General features: G+C 50.1%; 1 protein-coding gene across 1 annotated transcript in view; it reads left to right on the top strand.

Annotated features, from left to right (window-relative positions):
* Positions 1-559: 559 nt before the first annotated feature.
* Positions 560-21141, top strand: part of LOC144674000 (ras GTPase-activating-like protein IQGAP1) — a gene marked incomplete at its 5' end in the record, with an annotated part of 96018 nt that continues 75436 nt past the window's right edge. The window contains 8 exons of the mRNA XM_078535574.1: positions 560-627; positions 2225-2338; positions 6950-7137; positions 8057-8144; positions 9553-9716; positions 14272-14359; positions 16241-16404; positions 20060-20220. Of these exons, the coding sequence (XP_078391700.1) occupies positions 560-627; positions 2225-2338; positions 6950-7137; positions 8057-8144; positions 9553-9716; positions 14272-14359; positions 16241-16404; positions 20060-20220 (1035 nt within the window). The remainder of the gene's footprint in view (positions 628-2224; positions 2339-6949; positions 7138-8056; positions 8145-9552; positions 9717-14271; positions 14360-16240; positions 16405-20059; positions 20221-21141) is intronic.

The raw sequence follows: 21141 nt of genomic DNA on the forward strand, positions 1-21141 counted from the left end.
GGAAAGATGAAGGAATCGTCGGAGAGTATAAAGGCCGGTTCACATTGCGTCTTCGGGGGAGCGAGGGGAATCTGAGCCACTATTTTGTCGCCTTGGTAATAAGTCTGGCTTAAGGAAAAGACGGTCTTCAGATTCATCCTCTCCCCAGTGTATGATTAATGAAATTATCACAAGTGCCGTGCAGTGTGTTCTGCTTCGCCGCAACTGGGTCTCTTTAAAACCACAAAGTCTACTTCAATAAGCAAAGCCTTGGATATTTCAGAAACAAGTTCGGAAAACGCTTTGGGGATTACAGTCAGCAGAGGCGGTTCCCCAGTAGCAGCATTTCAGACCTGGGTTTGCACCAATAGAGTACTTCTTAAAAGAAATAAATAAATTGATGTAAAGATTAGTTACTGTGTCTGATTTCCTCCTTCCGCTGATCCACCAGCCGCCCCCTTCTCGATCGCGTAAGCAGGTTCCAGAAACTCGCGCTTTGCCTCGAGAGAAAACGAGCAAAAACCTTCCCTTCGTGCTCCCGTCGGAACCTGAATTTTCCATTTTTTTGTCCCTTTTGCAGCCTCTACTTGTTCAAACTGGGTCTAGCTCCGCAGATACAGGACCTGTACGGCAAGGTGAATTTTACAGGTAAGGTGGGGTGGGGGTGTTCTCTGTCACCTGGCGTTTACCCTGTCTGACCCGGGAGCGGTGGGCGGTTGGAGGTGGAATGTGGCTTTTTTTTTTCTTTTTGTTTCTGGACAACTGGTCGCCCTAATGAGCAGCGTCAAAGCGAACGTATCTGTCCCATCGCTGTTGGTTGGAGTTTGCTGCGCACAAATTGGCTGCTGTGTTTCCTGCGCTACAGCAGCCAGTGCGCTTTGAATGCACCTCGTTGCCCCGTGAGGCCCTTTGGGAAGCCCCGACGGGAGTCTCCGGGTGGGAGCTGTTCAATTGCAGGTTCTTTCCGGCTTTCGATTTTTGAGTCCAGGACCCACAGGTGTTGGCCGCTGTCTTCTGGGCACCTTGCTCAGAGGATAACTGATCAGCGACTGGGAGGTAGGCATCAGAAGACCAGCATCTTCCTCGACCAGTATCAGCAGGAGTGCATGAACAGTGGGCAGCCAGGAGCCTTGGCCGATTCTTACTCCGCCCCCTAACCCGGGCGCTGAGACTAACTGCATTTTTTAAAAAATTCATTCTTGGAATATGTGCAAGGCTGGAATTTACTGCCCACTCCGAATTGGCCCTCGAGAAGATTTCCCCCTTTTTTTTTTGAACAGCTGTAGTCCGTGTGGCGTAGTTATACCCACCGCGCTGCTGGGGAGGGAGTTCCAGGATTTTGACCCAGCGATGATGAAGAACAGGCCAATTATATCTCCAAGTGAGGTTGATGTATGCAGTTTAGAGGAGGACTCGGAAGGTGATGCACTGGAGGGGGTGCAGAGGAGATTCACCAGGATGTTGCCTGGGATGCAACATTTAAGTTATGAAGAGAGGTTGGATAGACTTGGGTTGTTTTCGTTGGAGCAGAGAAGACTGAGGGGGCAACCTGATCGAGGTGTACAAGATTGAGGGGCATGGACAGGGTGGATAGGGAGCAGCTGTTCCCCTTAGTTGAAGGGTCAGTCACCAGAGGACACAAGTTCAGGGTGAGGGGCAGGAGGTTTAGGGGGGATGTGAGGAAAAACGTTTTTACCCAGAGGGTGGTGAGGGTCTGGAATGCACTGCCTGGGAGGGTGGTGGAGGCGGGTTGCCTCACACCCTTTAAAAAGTACCTGGATGTGCACTTGGCACCTCATAACATTCAAGGCTATGGGCCAAGTGCTGGTCAATGGGATTAGGTAGGTAGGTCAGGTGTTTCTCACGTGTCGGTGCAGACTCGATGGGCCGAAGGGCCTCTTCTGCTCTGTGAGATTCTGTGATTCGGATGGTTTTCCCATACCCCCTTCTATGCCGCCCCCCCCCCCCCCCTGCCCTTGCTTAGGTGGTGAAGGTTGCAGGTTTGGGAAGTTACTGCCAAAGAAGCCTTGGCAGGCTTGCTTTGCCATGCAACCTGTAGGTTGAGCACACTGCTGGCACTGTGCATCGGAGGGGGAGGGAGTGTATGTTTAAGGGGGGGTGGACGCGTGCCGATCGAGCGGGCTGCTTTTATCCTGGATGGGGTGCTAAGCTTCTTGACCTGTTGTTGGGGCCGCATTCAAATTCTAATGGGTTTGCTTGGTTCTGATGGCGTCTGTCCTTACAGAGGAAGAGATAAATAACATGAAAACTGAGCTGGAGAAATATGGGATCCAGATGCCCTCGTTTAGTAAGATTGGTGGAATCCTGGCCAATGAGCTCTCGGTCGATGAAGCAGCAGGTAAGATTTGAACATCGGCCAGATTTGTGCACTGAGGATACAGACATAAACTATGAGCCTTCCAAAGCTTTAAAGAGGAAGGCAGGTCACGAGGAATACTCTGCACAGTCCGTTCTACTTCACTTTCCATACCAGATTATATATTTAAATTAATTCTCTAGATTGCTAGCAAGGTTGACTTTTATTGCCCATCCCTAATTGCCCCCTTGAGAAGGTGGTGGGTGAGCTGCCTTCTTGAGCCGCTGCAGTCCCTGTGGTGTAGGTACACCCACCGTGCTGTTAGGGAGGGAGTTCCAGGATTTGGACCCAGCGACAGTGAAGGATCGGCCGATATATTTCCAAGTCAGGATGGTGAGTGGCTCGGAGGGGAACTTCCAGGTGGTGGGTGTTCCCCATGTGTCTGCTGCCCTTGTCCTTCTAGATGGTAGCGGTCGTGGGTTTGGAAGGTGCTGTCTAAGGAGCCTTGGTGAGTTGCTGCAGTGCATCTTGTAGATGGTACACACACTGCTGCTACTGTGCGTCGGTGGTGGAGGGAGTGAATGTTTGTGGATGGGGTGCCGATCAAGCGGGGCTGCTTTGTCCTGGATGTCGAGCTTCTGGAGTGTTGTGGGTGGTAGAGGGTGTGGGTTTGGTGTATCATAGACTATCATAGACCCATACTCTGATTATTACATGTACAGTGAAGTCACCAGCACTGTGGACTGCCTGGGTCGAATGCCCTGTTTGTGTTGTAACCTCTGTATTTGACGTAGGTCAGCCTTGCTGTGCTAATTTCCTGTCACAGTGCGTGTTGCAAGTTGGCTCTTTTACAAAGCACACCGGTGGCATCTACTGGTGGTGAAAAGCTACACACTGGCCAGTGTAAATTTTCATGTCCTCCTCACTGCCCCAAGGCGCAGCCGTGACCGGCCTGCTGAACCCCCGCGGGTTCGCTTTCCCGAAGGCTGGTTTTGCGCAGCAATGTTACGGCGCGGAGCGGTACCGACGCTGGAAACCCGGCCGATCCGGACTCCGGTTCCCGGCACTGCACGGACCGCCGCTGCCAGGCGAAAGCCGCTGCGTGCTGCTGTCCGATTGTGGCGCAGAGAGCGGCGTTAAAGAGCCCGCTCGCTCTCCAAGGGGAGAAACGGCAGCACTTTGCGCTGCAGGGCCCTGCACTGAAACAGCCTTAAGAGAACGCGTTCTCGGCTTTTAAGTTTATAATTGACCAAAATTGTTGCCACTCGGTAAAATTCGGCCAGGCCTGAGCGCGGCTGATAGGCTGTAATCGGATTCTAACCAGGCAGCAGCCATCGATCTTGGAGCCTGACATTTATTTTCCACAGTGGGTTGTTGCAAATGACCGGAACCACTTTCACCTGCTTTGTGAGACTAATTGCCTAAAGCTTGTTTATAATAGATGGATTCTCATTGATCTCAGCTAGCGCAGCAGTACTTGTACTGTTTACTTGGGAGCCCATCATCCGGCTGGCTTCAGTGTTTTCCCCCCTTTCTCCGGTGAAGGTCTGGATTCCTGTTGGGGGTGCATCAGGGAGCTTGATCCAGGAAGGGGCGGGTTTGTTCACAGCTGAACCCGCCCACGTGTGCACAGATTTCCACCGACATCGCTGTCCCTCAGGTTTAAAATTCGCGTTCTTGTATTCCAGGTTCCCCCGCGACCTCCTCCCCACTCCATTGCCTTGACCCTCCGAGATCTCTGTACTTCTCCATTCCTGGCCTTTTTAGATACCCCCGCACCTGCCCCTTGCCACCCCAACAATTTCCATCACTCCACCATTGGTGCCTCCAGCTGCCTGGGACTCCTTAGCTCTGGAGTTCCCTCCCTGAACATATCTCTCTCTCGTTCTCTTCTCTCTCGTTCTCTCTCTCTCTCGTTCTCTCTCTCTCTCGTTCTCTCTCTCTCTCGTTCTCTCTCTCGTTCTCTCTCTCTCTCGTTCTCTCTCTCGTTCTCTCTCTCTCGTTCTCTCTCTCTCTCTCGTTCTCTCTCTCGTTCTCTCTCTCTCTCTCTCTCTCGTTCTCTCTCTCTCTCTCGTTTTCTCTCTCTCTCTCGTTCTCTCTCTCTCTCTCGTTCTCTCTCTCTCTCTCTCTCTCTCTCGTGTTCTCTCTCTCTCTCTCTCGTGTTCTCTCTCTCTCTCTCTCGTGTTCTCTCTCTCTCTCTCGTGTTCTCTCTCTCTCTCTCGTTCTCTCTCTCTCTCTCGTTCTCTCTCTCTCTCTCGTTCTCTCTCTCTCTCTCTCTCTCTCTCGTTCTCTCTCTCTCTCTCTCGTGTTCTCTCTCTCTCTCTCGTGTTCTCTCTCTCTCTCGTTCTCTCTCTCTCTCTCGTTCTCTCTCTCTCTCTCTCGTTCTCTCTCTCGTTCTCTCTCTCTCTCTCTCTCTCTCGTTCTCTCTCTCTCTCGTTCTCTCTCTCTCTCGTTCTCTCTCTCTCTCGTTCTCTCTCTCTCTCGTTCTCTCTCTCTCTCTCGTTCTCTCTCTCTCTCTCGTTCTCTCTCTCTCTCTCTCTCTCGTTCTCTCTCTCTCTCTCTCTCGTTCTCTCTCTCTCTCTCTCTCGTTCTCTCTCTCTCTCTCGTTCTCTCTCTCTCTCGTTCTCTCTCTCTCTCTCTCTCTCTCGTGTTCTCTCTCTCTCTCTCTCGTGTTCTCTCTCTCTCTCTCTCGTGTTCTCTCTCTCTCTCTCGTTCTCTCTCTCTCTCTCTCTCGTTCTCTCTCTCTCTCGTTCTCTCTCTCTCTCGTTCTCTCTCTCTCTCTCGCGTTCTCTCTCTCTCGCGTTCTCTCTCTCGCTCTCGTTCTCTCTCTCTCTCGCTCTCGTTCTCTCTCTCTCTCGCTCTCGTTCTCTCTCTCTCTCGCTCTCGTTCTCTCTCTCGCTCTCGTTCTCTCTCTCGCTCTCGTTCTCTCTCTCGCTCTCGTTCTCTCTCTCGCTCTCGTTCTCTCTCTCGTTCTCGTTCTCGTTCTCTCTCTCGTTCTCTCTCTCTCTCTCGTTCTCTCTCTCTCTCTCTCTCGTTCTCTATCTCTCTCTCTCGTTCTCTCTCTCTCTCTCTCGTTCTCTCTCTCTCTCTCTCGTTCTCTCTCTCTCTCTCTCTCTCTCTCTCTCGTGTTCTCTCTCTCTCTCTCGTGTTCTCTCTCTCTCTCTCGTGTTCTCTCTCTCTCTCTCGTGTTCTCTCTCTCTCTCTCTCGTGTTCTCTCTCTCTCTCTCTCGTGTTCTCTCTCTCTCTCTCTCGTGTTCTCTCTCTCTCTCTCGTGTTCTCTCTCTCTCTCTCGTGTTCTCTCTCTCTCGTGTTCTCTCTCTCTCTCTCTCGTTCTCTCGTTCTCTCTCTCTCTCTCTCGTTCTCTCTCTCTCTCTCTCGTTCTCTCTCTCTCTCTCTCTCTCTCGTTCTCTCTCTCTCTCTCTCTCTCGTTCTCTCTCTCTCTCTCGTTCTCTCTCTCTCTCGTTCTCTCTCGCTCTCGTTCTCTCTCTCTCTCGCTCTCGTTCTCTCTCTCGCTCTCGTTCTCGTTCTCTCTCTCGTTCTCTCTCTCGTTCTCTCTCTCGTTCTCTCTCTCGTTCTCGCTCTCGTTCTCGCTCTCGTTCTCTCTCTCGTTCTCTCTCGCTCTCGTTCTCTCTCTCGTTCTCTCTCGCTCTCGTTCTCTCTCTCGTTCTCTCGCTCTCGTTCTCTCTCGCTCTCGTTCTCTCTCGTTCTCTCTCTCTCTCGCTCTCGTTCTCTCTCTCGCTCTCGTTCTCTCTCTCGCTCTCGTTCTCTCTCTCGCTCTCGTTCTCTCTCTCGCTCTCGTTCTCTCTCTCGCTCTCGTTCTCTCTCTCGCTCTCGTTCTCTCTCTCGCTCTCGTTCTCTCTCTCGCTCTCGTTCTCTCTCTCGCTCTCGTTCTCTCTCTCGCTCTCGTTCTCTCTCTCGCTCTCGTTCTCTCTCTCGCTCTCGTTCTCTCTCTCGCTCTCGTTCTCTCTCTCGCTCTCGTTCTCTCTCTCGCTCTCTCTCGTTATTCTCTCTCTCGCTCTCGTGTTCTCTCTCTCGCTCTCTCTCGTTTATTCTTTCTCTCGCTCTCGTGTTATCTCTCTCTCTCTCTCTCGTTCATTCTTTCTCTCTCTCTTGTGTTATCTCTCTCTCGTTCTCTCGCTCTCGCTCTCTCGTGTGCTCTTTCGCCCTCTCTCTTTCTCCCCCCCACCCCCACTTTGAGACTCTCCTTAAACCCGACCTCTTTGAACAAGCTTTTGGTCAACTGTCCCTAATATCTCTGTGTAGCATGATGTCAGGTTTTGTCTGATTAATGCTCCTGTGAAGCACCTTTGGAATGTTAAAGGTGCTATTTAAACGTAAGTTGTTGTTGGTTGGGGATCAAGGATGTTTCCAATACTCCTACGTAGTGGAAGTGAATGCTGCAGCTAATGGTGACTGATGTTAACTAACTGAACAACCGCCCCCTCGACACCGAGATTACAAAATCCTCCGGCCTGTGTGGTTCAGTTTTGCCCTGCATGGTACTGACCTGGCCTTGTGGATGGGGGAAGGAGGTGACCCCTGCCTTGAGTGTTTCTCCAAACTGATCCAGCCAGTTCAGTCAGCTGGCCTGTGCCTGTTGGGTTTATCCTGGTTAAGATTGATCCTGCTTGCGTTTCATCTCTTTGCTCACAGTGCATGCTGCGGTGATCGCCATTAACGAAGCTATCGAGCGAGGGCTTGCGGAGCAGACAATGCTGGCCCTGCACAATCCAAACGCCATGCTGGTGAACCTCGTCAACGGCCTTGCTCTGGTCTACCAGGAGGTGCTGTACCAAGCCAAGAGTGAGAAGGCCGCCAGTGCCCGGAACCGAGCGGATGTGGTGAGAAATCCTCGACGAGCCCCTGCCAACCTTCTCTTGCGTCCAGCCGGGTACTTCTCTTTGCTCCCTTCTGTTGCCCCTCAGGCCTTCGCACTCCGCCCTCCAGCTGAGAGGGAAGGCAGGAGACTTCCTCCCCTTCACCTCCCCTCGTGCCGGTCCTGTGAGCCCTGTCACTGGCAGCTGCAGGATAGAGTGAGCAGCCTGTCCCCCAGGAATCGTTTCTGATTTGGCCGACGCACCTCCCCCTTGGCTCCATCGTGAGACGAGTAACTGTGTGGGTCAGTGGCTCGGATAAGCTGACAAAACCCGAGCCGGCTAGACCCCTCCTCCCATCCTCAACGGCCCGTGCTTTCGGTGTTGAACCGACGCGTTCAATAAAGTACAGCTCGGCTCAGTGAGAAGCGCCCGTGCCATTGGATCGGAAAGCTGCACGCCTTCCCTCTTTGCCCTTGAGGTTGTGGTTCCAGACTCCCTAATCCAGCCTGCCGTTCTAGTGTAGCACTGAAGGAGCACCATATTGTCAGAGGTGCTGGCTAAACTGGTGGATGTAAGCGATCTTAAAGTATTACGTAGGAGGAGGAGAAGGAGAAGAAACTCGAGCCAAAATTCCCACCTGAAACCAGACTCGTTCAACTCAGCAGGCTGATACCACTGTAGATTGGCTGCTGTATTTGTCTGTAAAACAGTTGCAAACGAGATGAATTGTATGACACGCTGTAGGGTGCAGCACAATGCTAATGCACGATGAGTTAGACAAGTCATTATCGCTTTCGTCTGCCCTTCCTTGCTGCCTTTTCCCCCTCCTTTTGCTCCCTGAGGTATGTTTCTTTGGTGCATTTTGTTCATCACTGTGCCGTGTGAGTCTGCAATCTGTGTTTGCCTGAGGTCAGGTTGTGATTCGGCTGTTTCTGTCCTGCAGTGCAAGCCAGAGCTCTCCGAGGGGAAGGACGTGTACGAGGAACTCTTGACTCAAGTTGAAATTCAGGGCAACATTAACAAAGTCAATGGTAAGGAGGGAGTACAGAAGGCCACCTTTCCTACCATGGTGCCTTCTCGGCTGGGGCTGAGCCTGCTGTCACTTGGAAAAGCAATTCGCTTGAAATAACGGGGGGGGGGATAATTTTAACCCTACTCACCAGGCTGGAAACCCGCGAGATCAGGGGGGACCCCGGCCTTGGATTCTGGATCGGTATTTGCCTGGGGAAATAATTGAGGGATTTGAGAGGCCAGGGTAGACTCGACACTCCCAAGGGGGTCCAGGTCAAATGGCGTACCAATCAGAGAATCGGTGCTGCGTGCAGGTAGTCCGACCTCTGACAGCCCCTACCCCCCCGCTCCCCCCACTTCAAGAATGGGTCCCCGAGTGTGTCGGTTTAACAGTTTTCTCAATAGATTTGTGACTGGGTTTTTTATTTGTAGCGCTGGGAACGGACAGTTTGAGGAGATATGGTGGAGTAGCGCTAATGTCACTGGGCGTGTCACAGAGGCGCAGGCTAATGTTCTGGGGACAGGGGTTCAAATCCCACCCCCCCGGGCGGCTGGTGGGATTTAAATTCGATTAATAAATCTGGAATATAAAGCGAGTCTCAGTGACGGTGACCATGACGACCATCATCGATTGTCATAAAAATCCATCTGGTTCTCTAAGTCCTTCAGGGAAGGAAATCTGCTGTCCTTACCCGGTCTGGCCTACATGTGACTCCAGACCTACAGCAATGCTTTTTAAAAAATTTTATTCGTTTATAGGATGTTGGCATCGCTGGCTAGGCCAGCATTTATTGCCCATCCCTAGTTTCCAGCTTACTGCTGCTGCTAATGTGCGTCGGTGGGGGAGGGAGTGAATGTTTGTGGATGGGGTGCCAATCGAGTGGGCTGCTTTGTCCTGGATGGTGTCGAGCTTCTTGAGTGTTGCGGGAGCTGCACTCATCCAGGCAAGTGGGGAGTATTCCATCCCACTCCTGACTTGTGCCTTGTAGATGGTGGACAGGCTTTGGGGAGTCGGGAGGTGAGTTACTCACAGCAGCATTCTCAGCCTCTTCACTTACCCCCGTTTGCACAACCACTCCTGTCCTGGCCAATGCCAAAAGTAGATTATCTGGTCATTATCACATTGTTGTTTGTGAGATCTTTCTGTGCACAAATTTGCTGCCGTGTTTCTAAGTGACTACACTTCAAATTGCACTTCATGGGCTTTGGTAGATCCCATGGCTATTTTTACTTGTTACATTAGGACAAGTTCCTCTCTCCCTTGTTCCAAAATACAGTCATATAAGACCCCATCCACCTTTTCGCTTAATTAAAATTAGCTTCAAAACACAAAACCCTAACTCTGCCCTCGCGAACTGACTTTGTGCTTCATCGGACTCACTGCTGCTGCTGCACTTACCCTGTAACGCCTGTCTTTCTGCCTGTCAGTGCACGCTGCCCTGGAGTATGTTGATGAGGCGTTGGAGAAGAGAGACTCGCAGGCTCTGTACTCCGCATTGCAGAGCGAGGCTTTAGGCCTTCGCGAGGTTAACCGGGAGAACACAGAATGGTATATGGAGCAGCTCATCATCGACCGAGAGCAGAAATCCCTGGTATTAGATGCTGTATTTTACTTACCTACCTTGTGCAGTAATAGTTGTGTGTGTGTGTATGTGTATTAAAATATTTTTCTCAAATATGTTTGGTACATTTGAACAGTGGGACGAAGTACTTGTTTTTCCTTTGGTACTCATTAAGCCTTGTCTGGACTGACACAAATGCTTAGACATTAGAACACAAAAACAGACCCTTCGGCGCATGCTGACACTTATTCTCTGCTCGAGCGAATGGTCTGATCACATTTACCCATCCTGGAGGTTTTTAATCTTGGTGTACAAGCCTCCTGTCAGCATTCTCCTCGCCTCTCTCACCCCTACCCTGTGCCACTCTCTCTGTAAGGTGCTGGTTGTTCAGCGCTGTGCTGCTAATATCATGCGTCCTAAATCAGCTCTGTGCATCCTGCAGGCCAGGAGTAGAGCTGGTGAGTCACAGGAACAACGAAAGCTTGGGTTTGCTGATAAAATGAGTTAAGTCTATGGAATACTACAGCACAGAGTAAGGCTATTTGGCCCATTGTACCGTTGCCAGCCCTTCGAAAGAGTTATCCAATTGGCCCCACCACCCAGCTCCCTACCCCCCCCCTCCGCCCATTCTTTCCCCACAACCCTGCAAGGTGATTCCCTCTTTTAAAAGTTACTATTGAATCTGCTTCCACTGCCTTTTCACGTGGTTCTCTATGTTAAAAATAGATTCTCCTTGTCTCCACCTTTGGTTTCTTTGCTGATTATCTTCAAACTGTTGGCCCCCGCCAGTTTCTCCCCATCTCTTCTGTCAAAACTCTTCATAATCTTGTACCTTGATTAGATTACTTTCTCTGCTTCAAAGAGATCAATCCCAACTAAAGATTATTGTCCATGTTGATGTCCCTGCTCCCTACTGTGTTCTCTTTATTTAGATATTTTATCATTTCACCCTTTCGTCAAGCCTGCCATTTTTTCTTACCATAGCCATTACTAAGTTAACAGGCCTGTAAGTAGCTGCCTCCCTGTTTTGAATACCGGTTTGATACTGGACTCTCCGGTCCTCTGGCGTATGTTTACACTCATCCGACGTTCAGTCTTCAGGCTGTCGGCAATTTCCCCCAAGTACCTCTATTCCCATCAGGTCCGGCCCTTTGCCTGACTTCAGCTTGACTGACTTGCCTTGAAAAGCAAATTCCTTTTTTATCTGTTGTGATATCGCTCATCTCATTCTCCGTCACTTCACGATTCAGCTCATCACCAAAATCCGCCTCTTCACTAAAGACCGACCCTAGTTCTTATTAAATACCTTTTGCATTCTTTGGTTGTCAGCGACAAGTTGACAGTCTTTTTCCTTGGGGGTGCAAATAAGGCTGGGTACTGGATTTTAGTTTAACTTGACCGTGTTTAGATTGATTTCTTGTTATGTTCATTGTAATAAGCTAACAAGGTCAGAACGCCATTTTGTTCCTCACCATACTTTTAGCGGTTCCTTTTCTTCATTGATGTACTTGTAAAATCTGATTATTTTCCTCGTGCTGCTTCTTGCCTTTCCTTGGCTTTTCTGCTGGATAATGCTACCACAGTGTTTGGAAAAGGTACTGCTACTACGAATGGAGGCCGAGGGCCTGGCTGTGGAGATAAATGAACACCAGACATCCTTCTTCCCTAGAGAAGGGGAGGGTCCCATTGTCATAGTCCAGGAGGAGGGAGTAGAGAAATGGTTAGGATGAAATTAAAGAGGAGGTACTTAAAAGCTTGGCAGCGCTGAAAGTGGGGAAAGCCACCCAGTCAGGTGGGTTGGACCCTAGTTTGCTGAGGGGAAGTAAGGGTGGAAATTCCAGAGGCTGTGGCCACCGTCATCCAATCCTCCTTGGATCAGGGCGTGGTGCCAAAGATTCAACATATTGCATCCTTGTTCACAAAGCGGAGTGGGGTAAACCCTGCAATTACATGTCAGCCAGCCTAACACTGGTGCTGGGATGGCGGGGTGGTGGTTTAAGAGAGAATAATGAATTGGCGCTTGTTAAAAATCTGCCTTTTTAAAAAAAAATGAAAGCCAGCACTGATTTGTTTAAAGGAAAATCGTGTTTGACCAGCTCATTTGAGTCTGGGGGAGGGAGGGAGGATGGAAGGCGAGGGTAGTCCAGTTGATGTTGTGTATATGGATGGGAGGTGAGGGTAGTGCAGTTGATGTGTATATGGATGGGAGGTGAGGGTAGTGCAGTTGATGTGTATATGGATGGGAGGTGAGGGTAGTGCAGTTGATGTGTATATGGACGGGAGGTGAGGGTAGTGCAGTTGATGTTGTGTATATGGATGGGAGGTCAGGGTAGTGCAGTTGATGTTGTGTATATGGATGGGAGGTGAGGGTAGTGCATTTGATGTTGTGTATATGGATGGGAGGTCAGGGTAGTGCAGTTGATGTTGTGTATATGGATGGGAGGTGAGGGTAGTGCAGTTGATGTGTACATGGATGGGAGGTGAGGGTAGTGCAGTTGATGCTGTGTATATGGATGGGAGGTGAGGGTAGTGCAGTTGAGGTGCGTATGGGCTTCCAATAGGCCTTTGATAATCGATTTGTTAGTAAAATTGAAGCTAATGGGATTTAAAGGGCAGTGACAGTGTGGATGTGAAATTAGCTAAGGGACAGAATGTCAGGAGTAATGGTGAATGGTTCTTTTCCCACCCTGGACAGGAAGTATGCAGTGGTGTTCCCCAAAGATCAGCATTGGGCCCACTGCTCCCTCTGATGTACGTTGGTGACCTGGACTCGGGGACACGAGGCATAATTTCAGCGTTTGCAGATGAAACTCGACAATGCAGCAAATGGTGAACAGGATAGTGACACGTTTCAGGAGGGCTGGTGAAATGGGCAGGTGAAGTTTGACACCCAGAAATGTGAGGTTAAAGAATGAAGAGCGGCATTGTGAATGGAGTGTTACAATTTTAAAGGGGAAGAAGGACCAGAGGGACCTAGGGGTTTACACACACACACCGGTTTTTGAATGTGGCAGGGCAAGTTGAGAAGGTTGTTTTTTAAAGCACGAGGGATGGTAGGGTTTATAAATAGTGCACAAAAGCAAGTTCTGGAGAAGCCATATTGGACTTGAAACGTTAACTCTGTTTCTACCTCCACAGATGCTGCCAGACCTGCCGAGGGTTTTCCAGCACTTTCTGTTTTTATTCAGATCTCCAGATATTACAAAAGCAAGGAAATTATACTTAGGCTGCGTTTGTTACCCATGCGCAGTTCGAGTGTTTTTCTCTGGGTGAGGTTCAGGAACATGGGGCAGAAACCCAGGAGGCGTGGGTATCTTTTTGACTGTCTTTTGAGTTGTAACTCCTGCCGGTTTGTAACAACTTCTTGTGTAAAATTAGGATCGTGAACCCCTTCCCCGTGAACTCCCCATCACCGACTGAACCTCGATCTGCCCCCCACTCCCCACCGGCGCTTTTCCCTCCAGCTGTGCTGGGGTCCTCCCTGCCCGATGTACGTCCCAGACCCCCGGGCGCAGTTTTCCCAGGCAAGGGGAGGGGGTTTTGTGTCCGTGCAGGGGATTAAATTCTCTGAACCTGATGTCAGGTCTGGATCCCTGTTAACGTTGCTCTGTCGGCCCGACAGACGTGATGTCATTGGATTTCTGCGCATGCGCAGACCAGTGTGCATGTGCAGTTGGGTATCGTTGGCCATCTTGCATTGGCAGGAGACGCAGTGTTATATATATCACTGGTTAAGCATCAGCTAGGGCATTGTCTCCAATTGTGGGTGCTGTACCCCATGAAGGATGTCAAGGCCTTGGAGAGGGTGCAGATGAGATTTACCAGCATGGTACTAGGACCTGCAGCTTCAGTTACACGGAGATACCAGAGAAACTGAGACCGCTAAGAGGAGATTTGACAGAGTAGTTGAAAACCTTGATGGGTTTTGATAAGAGTAGATGAAGAGTAACTGTTTGCACAGGCGGGAGGACTGGGTAACCGGGGGGGGGGGTGACCACAAATTTAAGGTGATTGGTTTTAAAAACCAACCAAGAGGTGGCATCAAAAAATAATTGTTTTACGCAGCCAGTTGTTGTGATCTGGAAGGCGCTGCCTGAAAGGGCGGCGGAAGCAGATTCAATAGGAACTTTCAAAAGGTGGGGGAATTGGATAAATACTTGAAGGGGAAAATTTTGCAGGGCTATGGGGGAAAGGGCAGGGGAGGTGGGAATAATTAGATAGCTCTTTCAAAGAGCTGTCACAGGCATGATGGGCAGAATGGCCTCCTCCTCTGCTGAATCTTTCTAGTGTGATGTTTCCCCCACATTCAGTGCAATATAGTATGCATCAGTTTGCCTCAACTGGTAGTACTGCCTCCTCCGAGCTAGGATCAAGGCCCCAGGGAAGATTCAGTTCATCCAGTAGAGGAGAGGGGTCTGTTCTGTTAAAATTATAATGGTTGCAAATTCAACTCTTGCTGATGTGCTTGCCGGGGTTCTTTTGCTGCATCGTCTCATTCTTGTTCTCCAGTCTTCTCTTTTTTAAAACTAAAAAGCCATCCCTCCTATCGGTGCGCTAATGATTTACGTTGCTGTTTTGTCCTCAGGAGTTGGGGATGATGGACCCGCTAGAGAAGGAGGAACTGCAGGCTGCCGTTGATGCAGCCAATGAAAGCGCCAACGTACATCTGTGCAGTGAGTAGGAACATTGGTGTTTCCAGTTCACCTGGAGTCTTTGACCACAATGTCAGCCATGACTCAGTTGCTAGCGCACTCTCTAGGCTCTGAGTCACAAGGTTGGTAGTCTCAAGCTCCACACTGGAGACTTGGGCACAAAGATCCAGGAGTGTAATGCTGAGGGAGTGTCGCACTGTCCTTTGATGCCATCTTTCAGATGAGACTTTAAACTGAGGTCCCGCCTGCGCTCTCAGCTGGATGTGAAAGAAGAGCAGTGGAGTTCTCCCCGTGGTTCTGGGACCAAGATTTATCCCTCAACCAGATATGGCCATTCATCTCGTTGGCAGTTAACCGTCAGTCATCAATTAACTGGCGCATTTGCCATGATAATGCCTCTACCAATCATTGCCAACCAATCGGCGCACTCTTCTCATGAAGTACAAATCGTCGTTCCCTTAACATTTGGCATTCTTGCCAAATTGCCCTGTTGAGTGCAAGACGGAAAACTTTTGACAGCATGAGTCTTTTCGCCAACACTCAAGTTCTGCACCATCAAACGACAATTTATGCCAGTGTTGCTCCTGGGTTCTTGCTGTGCGTAGATTGTCTGCCGCGTTTCCTACATTGCAGCAGTGACTACACTTGAAATGTAAAATACTCCCTTGGCTGTGAAGTACTTTGGGACGTCCTGAGGACGTACAAACGCAAGTTCTTTCTTTTAATCATTGAAGTCAGCCTTTGCCGGCTAATGTGCAGCGGGGCCTAGATGTGAGGCTGAAGGAAAATCTCCTAGTGGTGGGGAACTTCGAGAACCACAGGTCCAAAGTCACCTGTTTGTTTTTCCCAGAGCACGTTACAGACAATCATGTCTCAAGTGACTCGTAGATTCGATCCCAAGATGTTACTTGCTGAAAGGAATCTTATCTAATTCATATTTGAATCAATACTCGCTGCTTCTCACCGTCTCCTCCCCGGGAGCCTGTCCCATTGATTAACCATTCGCTCGCTGAAGCGTTGTTTCTGCGGGGTTAGTTTTGAATTTATTTCCCCCCCTTTTCAAGCGCAGGCTAAGTCATCTGTTGCCACTGTGCTGGGCAAAGTCAAACTGCTTTACCAAGAAGGACAGGCTCGCGTTTATTGCAGTTCCTTTCCCAGCTCCGGGACACCCCAATGCGCTTTACAGACATTTAAAAGTATTTTTGGAACGCCGTCACTGTTGCAACCAATTTGCGCACAGCAAACTCCCATGAACGGGGTAATCCATTAACGAGCAGATAATCTCTGTCGGTTGAGAGATAAGCATTTGGGAGGGTCGGGAGAACTCCCCTGCTCTCCTGGTGGGTGGGCCGTCAGATTTATTACTCTACCCGAGAGGCCAGGTGGGGCTTCTGTTTAACATCTCACCCGACCTTGGCAGTGATGCCCTGATGCCGGCTGTTCAGATGTAGTTTGGGTGAAAACCTGTCACTTTTTTTGAAAGGGATGCACCTCTAAAGGAACATACGGTTCGCCAGGTCAGTCAGTGAACAACTGACCCAATGCACCAGGGAAATTTTGGGTTGTAATCTGGCCTGTGCTGCACTGTGCCTGAGCGCCCCTGTACTGTGGAGGGAGAACCAGATCAGGGTTCCTGCCCCTGATCATTATCACCTGGGTGTCAACTACAGGCTGCTCCCTCTCGTAACCCTTCTGAATCTTTAAATTGCTAATTTTTAACTCTTGTCCCTCAGTAAATAAAACCGTCCCCACGGAGAGAGCAATGACCCTGTGTTAAAAGAGTAAACCACCCCCAGTTTCTTTGGCCTTTTCTCTCATCGACCCTACACTGGGCTGAGACACGATCTCGTCCCTCTCCGCCCTGATGTACCGGTCCAGCTGTTTAACCTGTCTGTGTTGTAGTGATGCAGGCTGTCTCACGGATCAACGAGGCCGTGCGCAAGGGCGTCCCCAGCGAGACGGTGAAGGAACTGATGCACTCCAGCGCCAAGCTTCCAGACGCCTACCCGTTTGCCGCTGGGCTTTACCAGAGGGAGCTCGCTGCCCTGCAGCAGCAGAAACCGCAGGTGAGTGACTGCAGCCTTGCAGCCTGGCCATCACCAGTTCCCGGTTATCACTGAACTGGGATTAAGCAGCAACCCTACTTGTGAGTCTTAAACTCAGATACATTCTTGGCTTAAAATTTCCTTTTAATGTTTTAACTTTCCCTCCAATTTCCTGACTTTTTCAGGAATGCAAAAGTGAGGTAGTAAAATCACTGCTTAGACATCAGCTGGAGTATTGTGTCTAATTCTGGGCACTGCACTTTAAGAAGGATGTCAAGGGCCTCGGAGAGGGTGCGGAGGGAGATTTGCCCCGAATGGGACCAGGGATGAGGAACTTCAGTTCGTATGGAGAGACTGGAGAAGCTGGGATTGTTCTCCTTAGAGCAGAGCAGGTTAAGGGGGAGATTGAATCGAGGCGTTCAAAATCAGGAAGGGGGTTTGGTCAGAGTAAATAAGGAGAAACTGTTTCCACTGGGCAGGAGGGTCGGTAACCATAGGGGACACAGATTGAAGAGAATCGGGGGAAAGAACCAGAGGGGGAGATGAGGAGAATTTGTTTTTTATTTACACAGCGAGTTGTTGTGATCTGGAAGGCGCTGCCTGAAAGGGCGGTGGAAGCAGATTCAATAGGAACTTTCAGAAGGAGAACTGGATAAATGTTTGAAGGGGAAATAATTGCAGGGCTACGGGGAAAAGAGCTGGGTGGTGGTTGAGGGGTTGGTGGGGGAGATTGGGGCTAATTGGAAGGTGCTATTGAAGTAGTGTTGGCAAGCCGCTGCTGTGTATCTTGTAGATGATACACGCTGCTGTCACTGTGTGCTGGCAGGAGAGAGAGAGACAGAGAGAGCATTCCTTTCATTTAGAGAGGCAGCGAGCACTATAGGAACCAGAGTTCAATGGGTAGTTTTTTTTTTGCAATGCATGACCTGCTCAACACAATTGAAGTCTCAACACTGTGGTTCCTGGAGTGGAGGAAATGGGTTTACCACTCTTTGTTTTGTGGTCAACACTTCTATGCTGTGTGGGTGGGAGGTGAACTGTGTTGTCGCCTGCTACTTGCACTGTTTGGTTGATACCTCTGCTGAGTAGAAGGCTAGCAGTGTTTTATCAGTGTGCGGTTTTAACATTTTTTTCGTTCTTAGAGACAGAAACTTTTGCATTTCTATAGAGCCTTTTACAACTTCAGGACTACACAAAGCTTTACAGCCAATGAAGTACTTTTATTGGAGGATAGTAGGGAGAATGGCGACCAATTTGCACACAGCAAGACCCCACAAACAGTAATGCGATAAAAGCCAGATCATTGATTTGTCTGGGGGGTGATGTTGGTTGAGGGATCGATAATGGCCCAGGACACAGGGGAGAACTCCTCCCTCTGTTCTCCTCATCACAGCGCCCCCTCCCCCCTGCCCCAACCCCCACCCACCCTGGCAAACCCCGCTCTTCTAATAGTGCCATGGGATCCTTTATTGTTCAGAATCCCAGATTTCCTACCGAACCACCTTCGCCACAGGAACTGTAGCGGTTCACAAAGAAAAGGCCCACTACCACCTGCTCAGGTCAGCCGAGGGTGGGCAACAAGTGTGCCCTTGCCAGTGCCGTCCACACACTGAGGGCAAATCAAGAAGAAAGCTCATTCTCTGACCCGCAGGGTTATAATAGAAAAATTCTCATCGATTTTCTCCTTTCCTAATCTTTGGAAGTGTTTCTGCCTCAGACCCACAGTACAGATAACAGGCCCTTTGGTCTGTGTTGGTGTTTACAGATGCTGGTCTCCCACTCTAATTGCCTCCTTTTCAGCCTGGTCCCACGCCACCGCTCTTCTTTCCTCCCTCGTGTATGCGTTAAGCCTCCCCTTTAACGTGGCAATGCCATCTGCTTCAACCATTCCACCTGGCGCAGGGTTCCATGTTCTCACCAGCCTGTGTAGGGAACCCCCTCTTGATCTCTTTTCAGCTGCTGTTGATGCTATCCTCCCCTTTGTTCTGGACTTTCCTCAAGTGGCAAGGATTTCCCCACATCAATGCTGCCAACTCCTGCATCATTTTAAAGACCTCTTATTGGGTCTCCTCTTAGTCCTCGCTTCCCAAAGAGGAGAAGGAGAATGATCCCAGGAATGAAAGGCTTAACATATGAGGAACGTTTGAGGACTCTGGGTCTATACTCGATGGAGTTTAGAAGGATGAGGGGGGATCTGATTGAAACTTACAGAATACTGAAAGGCCTGGATAGAGCGGACGTGGGGAAGATGTTTCCATTAGTAGGAGAGACTGGGACCCGAGGGCACAGCCTCAGAGTAAAGCGAAGACCTTTTACAACAGAGATGAGGAGAAACTTCTTTAGCCAGAGAGTGGTGAATCTATGGAATTCATTGCCACAGAAGGCTGTGGAGGCCAGGTCATTGAGTGTATTTAAGACCAAGATAGATAGGTTCTTGATTGGTAAGGGGATCAAAGGTTACGGGAGAAGGCGGGAGAATGGGGTTGAGAAACTTATCAGCCATGATTGAATGGCGGAGCAGACCCGATGGGCCGAATGGCCTAATTTCTGCTCCTATGTCTTATGGTCTAACCCCAGGCTGCTCAATCCTTCCTGAGAGTTACATCCCCCTCAGTTCAGGTAACACTGCTGTAAAACGAAAGCAGGGGATACTGGAAATCTGAACTAAAAACAAAAAATGCTGGAAATACTCAGCAGCTCAGGCAGGCCATTGACCTGAAACCCTAACTCCGTTTCTCTCCACAGATGCTGCCTGACCTGCTGAATATCACTGCACTCCTGCTCTTTTTTTGCATGCTTCAGTATCCTCCTTTATAGTGTGGAGAGCAGAAGTGAGCACAGCATTCAGAGTGTGGTCTCACCCAGGTTCTTTGATGGCAGTTTTCGGCAGACTGTTTGACTCGGCCAGGCTGCATCCTGTTTTATGCACATTGCACGTATACGTTTTCTAGCAGAGCTCACTGAGCAGTGATCGGGAGCAGTCTCCCTGCCTCTAACCCTTACCCAGGAAACGGTCCATCCCACCAGTGAGTCCCAGTGCAAACTTCAGTCCCAGGCGTGACTTTTAACACCGATGGCTATTTGGCTGCACCCTGTGACTTGGCCGAGTGGGAACCTGCATATAGTGCTCCTTTTAAACCTTTAAATCGCTGGCTAGACCTCAGCTGGAGTATGGTGCCCAGTTCTGGGATTTTGTTGATAGTCCATCAAAGCAAAGGTAACCATATTGCAACCTGCATTAGGAAGGACATTTGAGACCTTGGAGATTTACAGAACAGTTCCAGGAATGGGTACTTCAGTTACTGTGGAGAGACCGGAGAAGCTGGGATTGCAGATCCGAGATGGTTAAGAGAGATTTAATCGAGGCTTTCAAAATCGCAAAAGGATTTTGATAGTGTAAAAACGGATTCTCCTTATTTGCCCTGTGAATTGTTGTGATCTCTGACGCAATACCTGAAAGGCTGCTGAAAACAGACCCAATAGTAGCTTCCAATTGGGAATTATATATACTTGAAAAGGCAAGGTTAGCAATGGCAAGGCTTTTGGAGAGGGAGGAGGAGAAGTAGGGGGAACTAAGCAGATAGCTCCTTCAAAGAGCCAGTACAGGCATGATGGGCCGAATGACTTCCTGTGTGGTTTGATTCTGTGATTAAGGTGCTCTGTTTCCTTTGTGTAGGGTGGGCTGACCCAAGAGGAGCTGTACATCGCTGTGGAGATGCTCTCGGCTGTGGCTCTGATAGACCGAGCCCTGGAAGCTGGGGATTACAGCGCCTTCTGGAGGAACCTGATCAGTGCGTCCACAGGCCTGACTGATGTGCAGGATTGCTGTGCACAGCGGTAAGCACAACACCTGCCCACTGGAGGGAGACGTTTGTACCCCGGGATCCATTCGGTTTGAACATTCAAGATTGCGCAGCCTGGGGACCTTTTTCAAGATTGCACAGCCGAGGGCACCTCGATAGATGTCTTTAAAATAGTGTGCAGGCAAGGCGGAGAAAAGATGTTTCCAGAACTAGTTGGGTCGATTACTAGGGGACATAGATTTAAGGTGAGAGGAGAAAACTGTAGAGGAGATGAGCGGGGCAAGTTTTTTACGCAGAGGGTAGTGAGTGTCTGGAATTCGCTGCCAGAGGAGGTGGTGGAAGCAGGTACGATAGTGGTGTTTAAGAGGCAGCTTGACAAATACATGAATAGGATGGGAATAGAGGGATACGGAACCCAGAAGTGCAAAGTGTTTTAGTTGACGGGCAATATGATCGGCGCAGGCTTGGAGGGCCGAAAGGCCTGTTCCTGTGCTGCACTTTTCTTTGTTCTAGGGGGCCATCGATATAAGACAGTCACTAATAAATCCAATGGGGAATTCAGGAGAAACTTCTTCACCCAGAGAGTAGGGAGAATGTGGGACTCGCTCCCGCGGGGAGCGGGGAGAATGTGGGACTCGCTCCCGCGGGGAGAATGTGGGACTCGCTCCCGCGGGGAGCGGGGAGAATGTGGGACTCGCTCCCGCGGGGAGCGGGGAGAATGTGGGACTCGCTCCCGCGGGGAGCGGGGAGAATGTGGGACTCGCTCCCGCGGGGAGCGGGGAGAATGTGGGACTCGCTCCCGCGGGGAGCGGGGAGAATGTGGGACTCGCTCCCGCGGGGAGCGGGGAGAATGTGGGACTCGCTCCCGCGGGGAGCGGGGAGAATGTGGGACTCGCTCCCGCGGGGAGCAGGGAGAATGTGGGACTCGCTCCCGCGGGGAGCGGGGAGAATGTGG

The sequence above is a fragment of the Cetorhinus maximus genome, unplaced genomic scaffold (assembly GCF_964194155.1).
Source record: "Cetorhinus maximus unplaced genomic scaffold, sCetMax3.hap1.1 HAP1_SCAFFOLD_531, whole genome shotgun sequence".
NCBI classification, from domain to species: Eukaryota; Metazoa; Chordata; class Chondrichthyes; order Lamniformes; family Cetorhinidae; genus Cetorhinus; species Cetorhinus maximus.